At 38.1% G+C, this 14,778-nt stretch overlaps 1 protein-coding gene across 1 annotated transcript in view; it reads right to left on the bottom strand.

Annotated features, from left to right (window-relative positions):
- Positions 1-14,778, bottom strand: part of LOC141058135 (uncharacterized) — an 80,336-nt gene that overhangs the window by 46,804 nt on the left and 18,754 nt on the right. The window contains exons 9-19 of the mRNA XM_073554292.1: positions 13,729-13,816; positions 12,788-12,897; positions 11,661-11,868; positions 10,978-11,100; positions 8,462-8,582; positions 6,725-6,863; positions 5,672-5,776; positions 4,699-4,771; positions 3,554-3,691; positions 2,462-2,626; positions 1,305-1,399 (exon numbers count right to left, since the gene is read on the bottom strand). Coding sequence (XP_073410393.1) covers positions 1,305-1,399; positions 2,462-2,626; positions 3,554-3,691; positions 4,699-4,771; positions 5,672-5,776; positions 6,725-6,863; positions 8,462-8,582; positions 10,978-11,100; positions 11,661-11,868; positions 12,788-12,897; positions 13,729-13,816 — 1,365 coding nt within the window. The remainder of the gene's footprint in view (positions 1-1,304; positions 1,400-2,461; positions 2,627-3,553; positions 3,692-4,698; positions 4,772-5,671; positions 5,777-6,724; positions 6,864-8,461; positions 8,583-10,977; positions 11,101-11,660; positions 11,869-12,787; positions 12,898-13,728; positions 13,817-14,778) is intronic.

Genomic DNA, 14,778 nt, shown 5'->3' with positions numbered 1-14,778 from the left:
ATTCTGCTAGTTAAAACAAGCAATAAAATGTACATGGTAAAGATAAAATTGAAAATAAAAGGATACAATACATGTGATATTTTACAATTAAAGTTTTTGAAATTTGCTTTATGTTTGATTTACAGCCAAAATAAAACTCAAATTTGGAGCCTCGTTATTATTTTAGAATATTGTATTAGCAGCATGACAGTGAGACTGGTTGCCCACCTCTGGTCCATTCTTAAAACTCCCGAGAAATTTACTAACAATTATTATGTACATGGCTTGGTAAAGTGAGAGTAGTGATCAGAAAAACTGCTCTGGAAGTAGCAACAGATATGGTCAGGAGGGGTTGGCCTGTGATTTTACAGGACTGATAACATCAGCTTGATATCAGAGGTTGACACTGGTAGGTGGGGGAAAGATGAGCAGCTAACTGCTGTAGAGTGGAGAGAGTTGGCTGGGATCTCAGGAGTTAACCCGTCAGCCTAGAATATACCAGGCTCGAGAGGTCATTCTCCTTGGGAATAAGCTGGAAACTATGCAAGACAAAAGCTCCTTTTGCAGGATAATGACAGCAGATAGAAAACACGAAAGCAAACATGCGTATAGGTACTGTCACACTTAGCGATGTACCAGCGATCCCGACCAGTGATATGACGCAGTCAGGATCGCTGGTGCATCGCTAAGTGGTCGCTAGTGAGCTGCCACACAGGCAGACCTCACCAGCGACATCGCAGGGGTCGGGGGTCGTTACTTACCTGTCAGACGAGGCGATCCTGATATCGCTAGCAATATCGCTATAACGTCACAAAAACCAGTGACGTTATAGCGATATTGCTAGCGATATCGCTTACTGTGACAGGCCCTTATTTTATGCTGGCTAATTAACCTTATTAATTTTATAACATGAGAATAGCACTTTAAGCCAAACCCCTTCTGTCAAAGCTGATGCAGAGAAGGGGGTTGGCTTAGGTAATGAACTAAGCTGCTTGCCTATGTTGGAATGAGAGTGGAAAACCAAGGGAATGGTGCTGAAATTGGGATATCCTTAAAAATCTCACAATCAAAGTACACTAGTAAGTTTAATTAATGTACATTTGTAAACCAATGCAAAATATTGTGTTGTTGGAAAACCCCTTTAATGTATATCAGTAATCATGCTGGTAAGTAATGTTATGTTATTGTGATTATTATGGCCACTTACACATAGAATATTCTATATAAACTGATGTTATCTTTATGACTTCAATGAAAATCTTGCTAATCACAAAGGTATTAAAACAAGAACCGCATATAGGTTTTACTTCCATGGCCCGTATTACCTTGTAGAAGGGTTCTGGATCCACCAAAGAATGGCATGCTTGAAACGGGCTTTCCTGGTTGACCAAAACAGAGCAGTGCGCTTGTGCAAAAATTTCTGTTTAACAAGAATATATTAGTTACATCTGACCATTCGCAAAATGTAATAATAACTTACATTTGGTTAAACTACAAATTAACTTAACTTCTCGGTACAGGAAGGAGTTATTGGCTGATCAGCAAGAAGAGCAGAATGGTTCTATTGTGTTCACTATCATCACCGATACTTTTGAATTTGACTATCCTAAAAATACAGAGCCTAACCTACAAACCTTCTGATATTTTTTTAGTTGAGAGGGTTATCCAAATTTTTGGAACTGATCGCTTAACTTCAAGGCAGGTGCAGACGAATGTATTTGCTGTCCGAGTGTGATCCGACAAAATATTTGTCTGAGTGCAATCTGATGTTATATTATGGAGCCGTGAGCATGTACAATTTTTTCATGGACAGAGCTGGTCTGAGGAAAAAAAAAACGCACCATGCTTGATTTGCATCTGATATTCAGGTCGCACTCGACCATACAAATCAATTTAAAACTCGGACTGCACTTGGGTCACATATGATTGCATTCTGATTTTCATAGCCTAGCAGAGTGGTGAAGATTTTTTTTCTCAATCTTCTCAACTGAGAGAATTAGATCACACTATGATACCGCTCTGATCAAGGTTTAATCAGAGTGTGATTAGCATAATTGTTCTAATTTTCTCGGATGAGAGAAAATAGCATTGAGTGACCCTAGCCTTAGGATAGGCCATTGATATAAGATATTTGATAATATCAGATAGGTGGAGGCTGAGTCCATGCACCCTCACCATGTGCAGCTCCTACGCTGGTTTGTACTTGCCTTTACCCTACTTTTCAAGTGAATGGGCGACCTTGCACCGATGGACCCCACCAATCTAATATTGATGGCATCTCCAATGTTCAAATTTAAAAGGCTGGATATCTCCTTCCGATCCTTGTAAAATTAAATTTTAAGCTTCCCAACAAATTCTTTGTGTAGATGAATTGAATACCATCATATTTGTCTCTAAATTGTATGTTTTCTTGGCTATTAGTAGATAAAAAAGTTGTAGGGGATATCTGAACTATTAGGACTTGGATCCATGAGGCACTTACCATTAGATACACTCATTGAGCAAGGGTTAACATCAATATTCTGGGCTGCTTTACAGTTTGCAGCGGCTCTCCAGGAGTCTACAAATACTGTCACTGTTCCCTCAACAATCCCAGAACTGGAAAGGAAGTCGTCCTTAGTTTCACCATTAAAGTTACCACATAGTCCTGTTTAAAAAAAAAAAAGGTAATATAGTTTTAATCATACTGCAAACCAAATGAATTATCCCTTACTGCATACCCTGATTAAATAAAAGGAGGCAATTCCAATACATCAAAATATAATACTGTAGATGAAAGAGCTAAACCGTAAGGTCTCATTCAGACATGTGTTTGTCCATTTTTTCATGAACCCATAGACTCGCAATGCTGATTTTGATCCAACACTCAAAGCAATATGGAACACGCCTCAAAATCTGACTTAGGTCTAGCCCCATAGACTATACTAAGTATAAGCTCTATCCGTTAAGAACACAGATGGAAATTGTATGTCAAAAACGGACGTCTGAACGAACCCTTACGGGTCAAAGTCAACACGTTTATGGGTCCACGACAAAAAGTGGAGAGCACTCAGATGCCATCCAATTGCTGTCTGTTTTTCACCGACTGATAACAGAAGCTTAAGAACCCTCCATCTTTTTATGCATACTAGAAGAACTGATGAAACTCTGATGGTAAAAACTGATGTACTGACCAAGCTCTGATGAAAATTGGTTCAAAAACACTGTTGACCATTTTTGCATTCAAGAAAAATCACTGACATCTGAATGAGGCCTAACGTGACGCTTGTGGTTCACCACTGTAGACTTCAGCCGGTTTTTAGTATCTAGAATTGCCAATGACTTTTCGGATTTTTACATCTTAACCAATTCAATCCTCCGAACATTTATTGCCCCTAGTCCCTGTATTTGTAACTTCAATTCGAGACCCTTGTTAAAATCTAGATATATCAAGTCAGCCACATGACCAAAATCCAGACTTGCCCTTACCTACAAGAATTTATGGGGGGAATAGGACAACATAAAAATGGTAATTACCGCTTGAGCCATTTCATTATCAGTTATTATTTCATTTCAGTCTTACAAAAATTCTTACCTTTGGTGTTTCCAAAGTAATTTGTGTTCAGCTTAATGTAAGCGGTGAAGACGGGGACTCTCTGCACCATGATCTCAAGACCAAATGTTGTAAAGAGGAGGATATTTGTGGAGGAGAGTTGTATCACTATAACTTCATCTGTAGGAAGAAACAACAGAATTAACATCATTGTCATAAAAAAAGAAATCAGTTTTGGCTTTCCATGGGGAGAGAGGAGAAAGCTGCTGCCAGACACCTATGGTTTTTCCTTGCTACCTTGAAAAAAGTTAGGCCCTGATTGATCATTGCCTTCGCCCCTGTTTTTTGTCTATCTTTGTATGTTTTCAGCCTTTTTTTTAGTTTAGTGATTCCAGATATTTTTGTCTGATTCATCAATTGCGACTTTTTAAGAAGTGGCAAAATTTGGCGCAACTTCACTCCAGTCCCCCTCAGGTATATTTTTAAGTACTTTAGCACTATGGCGGAATATTTGCAACTTTTACCACCAAGGTGCAAAGTTTGACACCAAAATTTGCAAGAGCAGTTCAGGATAGAAAAAAAGCTCATTTTTGACTTTGCATCAAATTCGTGAATTACGTGCACCATTTTAATTAATTTGGCAACAAAAAAGGAAAGTGACTTAAGAAATATGCAAGTGATGATTTGGGGTCATAAGTCCTGATTCATCATTGCCTTTATGCCTGTTTTTTGTCCTGTTTTGCACCTTTTTTTTTCTTTGCACCCTATTCATTATTCTATTTGTCTATGTTTCATGTTCTCATCTGTTTTTTCTGCTTTGTGTGCGGAGTTTAACGATTCCAGATTCTTTCACCTGATTCACCATTTGCAACTTTTTTAAAAAGTCACAAAATATGGCGCAACTCCACTCCAATCACCCCTCCCCTGGTGTGATTTTCTGCATGTTTCTCAAAGTCGCATACGTTTTGTGACATCTTGAAAAAGATGTGACTTTTTTTAAGCTCAAAGTATTTTATGCGCCTGCCTGATTTATGAACTGAGCGCGCCATTTTTATGACTTTGGCGCAATAAGAGTCAGCAAATACCACAAGACAAAAAAGAAAATTGACTTAAAAAATGCAAATGATGAATTGGGGCAAAAATATTTGGTTCCTGCTCATAAAAAATACAGTCATGTTTCCACTCACCTGTCACATACGGCAGCTGTTTGATCTGCCCATCCACTGTGATTTGATCCTGCTTTGACAGTATTATTATGCTCTGTAGTAAAGAAATGTATGAGAAAGGAATAGTTAATATCTGTATTAATAGTACAGGAAACATGGTTCACATTCTACAAACAATAGCACAAATTTTCTTTTTTACTCTGTACGCACCTATTTGAGCATTTCCATCAACCCAGACTTTTATTTCTTTGCAATTGGTTTGAAAATACCCGGTAGGGAATACCCGGTAGGGGTTAGTTTTGCGTCTAGTGGCTCCGCTCATGTAGTACCAGCTTTCTATCCAGATGGATCATTGCTAAATTTTTCCACCAAAAGTGCGCAATTGAAACAAAAATTAACTGCCTGAACCCAAAAAAATTTATCTAAAGGCTCCATAGCAGATTGGTAAATTAAGCAGTTCCCTAATGTTTTTTGTAAATTTACCAACAAAAATCCGTGTGCTACTTTTTAAATTATATTGATATTTTATTTTGATTGTTTATGTGGCACCAATATTATTCCACAACGCTTTACAGACATCATCTGGGGCTCACAATCTACATTCTGTATCAGTATAGAAACATATAAAAAGAAATAAAAATAGGGTAATCCAAAAATGTGCAGAATACAGCACTGTAATCCTTATTTGAATACAAGAAAGGGAAAGCTCGTGTCAGAGCAAAAAGTATGTGACTCCCTCCTTACTCCTACATGCGTTTCGCTTCTGGCTTTCTCAAGGGGAAATCTCTTTCAGTATGTTTTTGCATCCTGGGAAAAAACAAAGTACATGACGGAAACCCATACAAACCCTAGGAGAACATACAAACTCCTGGCAGATGCTGTCCTTGGTGGGATTGGGACCATTTGAACCCAGGATCCCTGTGCTGCAAAGTATTCGTGCTAACCACTGAGCCACCAAGCTCATATAATTTTATCAGAAGCAGAATACACTCACACTTGAAGATGTGTAGATAACATTGATGAAACAAGTCTCTGAAGAGCTCACTCCGCACTTCTCGAATGTTCCCATCACACTTCCTCCATCGGGAAAGTTAGGGCTCTAATGAAAATAAGACAAAAATGAGCAATAATGAACAAACCCAATCACGGAGATTATCAAGGTGACTACAAAAATGTAGCTGTGATTGAACATTCTCTTATTAGGGGCATTTATCTTTAGAATACATTTAAACTACTAATAGTCAAATAAGATTTTATAGAGGAATTCTGTATTTGTTGTGGCCTGAATAATAACAACAACAAGAAAGATTACATGGTGCCCAAAATGAGAGAGATACTTGGTGAGATGGAGAGGAGATAGAAAGAGAGAAAGAAAGAACAAGAAAAAGAAAGAAAGAAAGAAAGAAAGAGAAAGAAAGAAAAAGAAAGAAAGAGAAAGAAAGAAAGAAAGAAAGAAAGAAAGAAAGAAAGAAAGAAAGAAAGAAAGAAAGAAAGAAAAAGAAATGGGTTGAAAAGAGAGGCAGAGGAAAGTGAGGGAGAAGAAAAAGAGAAAGAAAGAAAGAAAGAAAGAAAGAAAAAAAAAGAAAGAAAGAAAGAAAGAAAGAAAGAAAGAAAGAAAGAAAGAGGAAGAAAATGAAATAGGTTAAAAAAGAGGAAGAGGGAGAGGCAAGCGGGGAGAAGAAAAAGAAAGAAAGAGAAAGAGAAAGAAAGAAAGAAAGAAAGAAAGAAAGTAAAAAGGAAATGGGTTGAAAAAAAGAGGGAGAGGAAAGAGAAAGAAAGGAAAGGGAAATAAAGAAATAAAGAAAAAGAAAGAAGGAATGAAGGAAAGAAAGAAAGAAAGAAAGAAAGAAAGATAGAAAGAAAGAAAGAGAAAGGGGTTGTAAAAACTATTTAATATTTCAGGCTATAAGTATGGTAATCCAGTAGCAGGCGTCAGGTATCAAGGGTGGCAGCATAATAGAAAATGTATCTACAGTATGTTTCCAGTTCAGGACTGTGTCACTACCATCACATGTACACTTAAATTATTTATGAATTACCAACTTACCGTGACCAAGGCGTAAATACAAGCTCCATGAAATCGATACGTGTCAGTGTCAAATGTAGTGACAACAGAGCCTCCTTCTATGGAACATCTACCTGGACAGGGAGTATTTTTGCAGGCCCACTGCCCCATTTGGCACTCACTGCAAAAAAAACAAAAAACTTGTAGACCTTGTATTTAGCATTACAATAATACAATATATCAAAGAACGAATTGTAAGGAGTTACATTAGCGCTTACAGAGGCTGCTGAATTCTTTTGTTTGTAAATTAGGAAGTCATAGCAGCTTGCACCGTTCACACTTGCTGTATTCTCTGGTCAGTTTTTTTTTAATTTTTTTTATAGTATTTTGGTTGAGCAATCCTCCTTTTATCAACCTGAGGTTGTATCCTACCTGCACTCTAAATTTCTAGGCTTCCAGCCTGAGAGAGACATATTTGATGAATATTCTGACCAATTCATGAGAGCCCACCGGCCATGACAAGGCATACCTTTCATTTTTTCTTATCTATCGTATAGCTATCACATGGTTTCGGTGCAGAAATACCTATGTTTTTGGATTATAGCAATTAAGACATCTTTTACACTCAATTGCTGGAAACTATTGTCTGTGTCTTTTGTGGTTTTATTGCTCAAGAGTTAATCATGGATAATTGCATAAGAATAGGAACCTCAGAGACTCAGAAGCAATGAAAGCTTGTAACCCAATAATGGTGTCTTGAGCCAAAGCTATAAACATCTGATGGCGCAGACGTCTGAGAACTGATTACTTATTGCCTCATGATGGAATAGAGAGATTCGCATATTTCCCACTAGTCATGATATATTCTAATGTGAATCGGATAAGGAAGTTGTGACATTACGTGACCCGTTGTGAAAGGTGAAGGTATTGAATAGTAAACTGAACAAATAGGGAAATTAGTAATGACTGGCGTGGTTTCTTTGCCACATCATGTTATATTCTATTATTCTATCTTGTAAAAACATTTGTATTGTACTTAATTATTAGTAATTTTACCTGGCTAGACCCTGGGTTCCCAACCAGTGTCACATGTACTTAGATAAGTATCTATGGGTACTGCTGCACTCATGTTGTGCTTTGAATAGGCAACACAAAAGCGGAGCCTAGCGGTAGCATGATATAATTCATCGCAGCTGCCAAAATGTGTATACTATTAGGAAATGCCATATCATTAAAATCAGATTCATATTTCATAAATGACTATAAAAAATCCTGACTTATCCTTGTTTTCAGAAGCCTACACAATGGACAAGCATTTCCTCTTTCAGGCAGAACAGGTTTTAGCTTTTCTGTGTAGATTGCACCAGGGTTAGCAGAGTCATCTCATTATCATTTGAGAGAAGGGAAATTAAATGACAGCTGACAGTTCTAGGTTAAGTGCCGGATACCTGCCAAGGCATGGTAGTAAAATCAGGCACCATTCCCACTCATAATTCTCTGTAAGCAACTCTCCTACCACTCCATGGTCTCTAGGAAATCTCTTTCTGACTTATTCTCAACATTAACTCCTATTTCTTGGAGCCATCATAATGCACACACACTGCCAAAATGTCTACAAAAGCTGGTACGGGAAAGAAGAAATATTTCTCCATTATGGCCACCACTTACTTCTGCGTTATTTTGGGTCACAGAGGTCTAATTCTCTTTCTTTGTCCTCTCTGTATTGGATAAATTACAATGGAGGGAACAACTTTCACCATTATTTCTTTTCTTACTCACCAAACACTACACTCAGTGCGAATATGATCTCCCGGGCTATAGACTTCGCCATTGAAAAAACAGGGGCAGTCACTGACTTGGACACAGGTGGAATTTTTCGAAAGGTCGTCAAGGACAGTTCCTGGAAAATGTATATAACAATGTTATGATCATGTTATAATAAGCCTAATGAAAGTCTGCTCTAGGCCCATGGGTTAAAATCTATAGAATTTACTCTTTTATTTGTTTTAAAGAATATTTATATTAACATTTTTCAGATTACAAAAACACATAACGTATAGAAACAAAAGAAACAGAGTGCTAAATGGTTGATTTGACTACAACAAAGTAAACTTTAACAGTGGAGTGAAATGAGCGTCAATAACAACAATGGCCCATGTCTCCTTCTCTCTCCCATCAAGGGAAATTACAGTAATTGTAGAGGAAATAGTAGTAGAGAATATAGTAATAGAGGACGTCATCCTCGTGGTGTTCGGCTTTGTGTCTCCATGTCGTAGCCATAGCCTAAAATGGAAAACTAAGGTAATATTATCGGAGGATCTCCCATGAACATCCTTTGTTGAAACCATGTGGTTGGTCCATAACTATCTTCTCTTGAAAGGATTTGAGAATATGTTGATGTAAATGTTCTATAAAACTCTCCCAAATCTCAAAGAAATTTTGAACTTTGTTCCTTTCGAAGAGACTCCTCCACCCAGTCCATCTTCATCAGAAAGGCAAGATTTCCAAAAGCAATTTGTATGGAGGGGTTTGTGGACTGAGCCACGTGTGAAAAATTGTTTTGGATCCTGCTGCTTCTACCATGTGTAAGCGTTTCCTTACACCAGGATGGCATCGATATGTATCACCATCCAGATATCCCAAAATGGCCCATATAGGACCAAAGGGGGCAAAATTGGTCAGTTGACTAGATACAAAAGCATGGATCTTTGTCCAAAAAGACTGTATTTCTGCTACAGATCAATCTCAGGGGCATTACACTTGTAACAATTTGATGTAGGGAAAATACCCATCCTCTGTCCTCCAATAGGGGTAATATAGGCCCAATGATGGAGATTGAGAAGCATTTCTATAGGAAGAAACTCATGGTTATAATCTGTAAGTATGGTTGGTGTAGTGAGTTCTGGTGTATGCCTCGACCATTTGGTTAACGATATTGACTGGGTGACATAGTCTATTGGTTTGTTAAGGAGCTTATAATACCTTGATATTTGGGTTTTTGAGAACTGAGACTGAGTAAAGAATATCCTTAATTGTGGTTCCATTCTGTGTCGGTAAGCATTTGATCTTTTTAATAAATTGCTTTGTGAAAATGAAATATTTGCTGTTTTTAGCTTCTATCAGACAGTTTTGGGAAATTAAGTCCACTCTCTCCTTAAAATAATAAATCGTCTGTCTGTTTTGGGCACTTGCGGCTTGTAAGTGACGTCTCATCAAACCAAACAGCCACTGCTCATAATTTCATTTCAGCTGTAACACTGGTGAGACCCTGATTCTAGTGATGTCTCATTTACTCTGATGCTAGCTGTAGTTTAGAGAAAAAGTTTTATTAGCAGGAGATTATCACTAGAGGACTAGAAAACCTGTTGCCAGGTAGTCCTCCATACTCATGAACTCAGTATAGCCCATCACTGATTGGCAGCTTCCTGCCAATTCACAGTGTCCACAGACAGTTGCCAATCAGTGTTGTGGGTGGGGTTATACAGAGCTCAGCATTCAGAGAACTGCTAGATCTGCCGCAGATGAAACTGATTTTATCAAAACTGCAGCAAGGAACCCCATAAGTGATACATTCCTTAAATGTGTAGAAACGGATCCATTAGAAACGGAACAAAAGTGAAAGCCAAACTTTCCCTTTTTATGTTTTTAAACAGATCAGTTTTTTTGTTTAATAGATCAATTAAAAAATGTAAAATTTAGTTTCCATCTTGCATCTGTTTTTGCTCCATTTTTATGTAATACCGGATCCGCTTCAAACGGATGACAGCTGGACTTGTGAACACAGCCTTAGCGGAGTGGTTAGGTTTGACTCTATCTTTATGGTGACCTGATACCATAAATTGGGATTCTGAGAAATCAGTTCTGCTAATTTATGTAGATGATTGCATGTGTCTAAATACACTCTTATTTATTGAGAATGTGAATCAGAGTGAGCCACAATATCTCCAATTCTGCACACTGTAACCTCTCCACCTGCAGTGGGTTAGCGCATCATACCAGCGGCAGACATATCACTGGTGCAACCTGTAGAGCCGGGGGCCCTCTTCCAGCTCCAAAGCAGATGGAATTGTGCTGCTATCTCCTTTAGATAACCCTTTTTAAAGGGATTGCCCACATTGGACAATTTCTTTTTGTTAGATAAGAAAGCATCACATTATATTAAAAACAATGCCCCGTCCATGGAATGTGCGGAAACGTTCGATCTGCCGAAGACGATTGCACCATCGATCTGCTATTGATAAATGATGAAGATCCTTAATGAAGAATTCCCATTTTGTTAACTCAGAAAGTCCTACCTGCCGGACAGAAGCATCCGTAGACGCAGTGTAAATTGCAGGTATATTGGGGGTTGGAGCATGTAGGGCTGCATGGACTCGCACATTCTTCGTACATCTGGTTGGACAGACAAGCGTCCAAGACTACATGAGAAAGCAAAGTATTTTATTACAATACCGTATGCAGAAAGTGAGAAATTCAAAATCCTTAGCGATACTTCTCCCATTGACTATAACATTTGTATAATAACACCGTTGCCCCCATTTTTAGTCCCTATCTGACACGACAGCTTAGGGGTAATTGCAAACTCTGCACCCAAGTATTAAATGTTTGGTTCCCGTACTACTTGGAAAGTATTTAGAACATTCAGTTATAATTGGTTGGCGAACTTTTAAATTAAATTATTCATCTATCATTACAGGTGTGGCAACAATATTGTCACATGCAGGAAATTGGAAGCAAAAATAATGAATTGCAAAATACAGTAACATAATAGTCTACCACAGTAACCTGACGCAGAATAAACATGAAATTATCCAGAAATGACTGAATGTCACCCACTTGATCACTTATTGTCATGTATTTGTACGTGCTGGGTCATTGAAGGGGTAGCGGTATATTCAGACATAGGGCTCAGGAGAGCATGAACCTTTACCCAGGTGAAGGAAAGCAAACCTAAGACTTTTTTCTTAAGGGTACTCACAACATAAGTTCTTATTTCTCCAATTGTTTATTGGTTGGAAGCAAAGGGCACATCGGGTAGAATATTCCGAGAGAGTGGCGCATGCACAATTTTTGTCCCCAGGAGCATCACATTGTTGCAAGTCTTGTTGGCATCTTTTAAGAAATTGGGTTTTGTCAATCAGGCAAGAAGAAGAAACTTGTTGAAGAAGCTCTAAACATTCATTTGCCTATGGGAAACACATAAAAATAATATAGGTAATACCAAAGAAATCCAAGGGCTATCATCACTAAGAAGAAGGCCTATTTAACACAAGGTGTCCAGAAACCCAAAGTGCAGCTCCAAAGATGAATAAACCAAGAGGAACTCTGATGCACCTAGACATACAGTATATTGATGTCCACAAAAAAACACTCTGGATCAAAACTATAGGATTATAGATTAAGCTTCATGGGTTTTTTTTTCTATTTTTTTTTACTATGTTACCATATAGGACATTTTAATGCATTACTACAGGGTTAAAGTATAGCCTGTCTGTTGTCTGGAGCCATGGATACACATAAAGTTGCGGAGGAGCATACAAATACACAAAATGATATTAATACAAAGGGTTGATGCATTCTTTATTTTTGGACGGACTGGAAATGTAAAGTGTACATACTACTTAAAGAATACCATCCACCCAATTTTTCATATTGAGCTGGACACAAAATGCATTAGTGGCTGCAGAGTGAAATAAAACTTTTCTTTTTTAATGTCGCCTCTCAGCTACAGAGATATTAGCAATCAAAGTATTGGCACCTAATGAGTTAACTGTAGTTTAATCCAGGTGAGCGTTATCAGATAGTTTTTACTGGGGGCGTGCACTTCTCCCTGTATAAGTTGCTATCTGATAACACTCACTTGGACTTAACAAATTAGGTGCCAAATACTTTTATTGCAAATATCTCCGCAACAGAGAGGCAAAATGAAAGAAAAAACACAAAACAAACATTTTTATAGCTCTCTGCCACCACTATTACATCATGTCCAGTTCTAGATCAAAAAGTTGATGAACGGTCCTCTTCATTTTAACCATATGCTCCAATTAAGTGATGTTGTTTGAGAAGATGGAAATTTAATACAAATTCAAGAAAAATATGACTTACATATTGATTGCCGTTTAAGATGCTTCTCTGTGGCACATGAAGAGGACAAATATCGTTAGGGTCATCTATCTGTTGCAAGTTGGCATACTGATATGGTGTCAACATTTTCTCTAAGAAAATGCAATGAAAATTAATTACAAAGGTAGAGAATCATTACTTTTACTCGAGTACGATTTTAATGTCAGGAATAATTATAGTTTGTGACGAGTACAGGAAGGCATGGCAGTCTACGCTTATCGATAAGGTGAAGATATGTTGACACACTTGAGTCATTCTTTTACCAAAAGAACATCCTTGGTTCATGGGACTCTATGGATATGTTTGGCGTAGGCTTCGGGAGCATTTCTGGTGCTTATGGCAAAACGTAGATACACTACTGTTGCATGCTACAGAACCACTCAGCACCCAGAATATGTTGTGCAGTTATATGTATGTATAATAGGTTCTATGTGAGATGCATGTCCCTAATGCATCAGCCCACAGGCTGCACCCCTGGGCAGAGGGGACACGATATTCTCCTTTTGTCCGCCCTCCCCCCACCTTTGTAATTCCCACAGTAAACATCGGCAGGCTCCGGCCACCTGCGGCTTTTGTAATGCATGTCTGGCCTGCCGCTTTTCTATTGGCCTGCCCTCAGTATCTGTGTGATATATTCTGTGTCCTGTGAGTAAAGTGTTGTCACACTGGAAATACGTGGAGAAGCAGTGATCTTTTATATGCGCCCATGTAACCAAGGAATTCCAGCCAGCGTCATTCATTCAGACTCAAGCCAACGCAGAGCGGACCTCCGAAAACACGGGGTGTTACTGAAAGAGGTACCCCAGCCTGGGTAGACCCCGTTACAACTACTATATATGATTAGTACCTTGGCCATGACTAAAGATTCAGGTGAAGGCCTTGAGAAGTTAGAAAAGTTCAGAATACAAATTCTAAAAACTTACCATTTACTACAAAGTCATCTTTGTGAATACCATTAAAGTTTCCGCAAAGCCCACAAGTTCTGTTCATGTACTTCCTGTCTACTTCTACCTGTTTGTAAAAAAAAATTAGGAACTGTTTATTTTACTCACATAATGCCATTAATTTCACAGCATTTAACACACATCATCATCTCTGTCCCCATTGGGGCTCGCAATCTAAATTCCCTATCACTATATCTTTGAAGTGTCGGAGAATTTGGAGAAAATCCAAGCAAACACGGGGAGAACATACAAACTCCTTGCAGATGTTGTCCTTAGTGAGATTTTAACACATGACCATAACAAAGCTACAGTGCTAACCTAACCACTGAGACATCATGCTATCCTTGTCAAGCCTTTATTAAATTGGACAGCTATAAAGAACATTTTATGAAAACTGATTGCTTTGGGGAAATTTTTTGATTTTATCGTAAAAAAGGTAGCAGTAAAAATGAGCTTGCATTTTCTAAAATAGGCCCAAGAAGAGCATCATTCAGAAGTAGGGTCTCTATAAAATTCCCAATTCTATTGTGTCTTAATTAGTACATACCTGATACTTAAATATATTGTTTTATGCGTTTTAAATTCACTGTAATGTAAAAAAAAAAAAAGCAGCAAAAAACTATTTATGGTACATATAGAAAGCCAATGAATTGTCAAGTGTAGTGGAATATGTTGGTCCTATATAATGAAATTATTTTTATTAATTATAATGATAATATTTCTACTAAACAGTATTCCCTAGTTGCCTCTTGAGCAGCTCAGAGCTATGCAGTTTTGTCACTTCCTGGATTCTGGCAGGGAGGTTCTCCTCCTTGAGTGACAGTTCTGGTGAGAAGCAGAGCTGTAATATTAGGAGAACTATAAAGCTCAGCACAAGTTCTACTGTAACATATTTAGTTAGTAGTGACTTGCTCTGAGTCTACATTGCCATCACTGAATTTACACATAGTGATATCAGGGCATTTGAACAAGCACACAGCTCCGGACAGTGAGAGCCATGATTAGGTGACCTGTTGTGAAAGGTGCCAC

Source organism: Dendrobates tinctorius, unplaced genomic scaffold, assembly GCF_039654945.1.
Source record: "Dendrobates tinctorius isolate UK_male_01 unplaced genomic scaffold, ASM3965494v1 ptg000211l, whole genome shotgun sequence".
Classification (NCBI taxonomy): Eukaryota; Metazoa; Chordata; class Amphibia; order Anura; family Dendrobatidae; genus Dendrobates; species Dendrobates tinctorius.
This window is presented reverse-complemented; position numbering and strand designations above follow the sequence as displayed.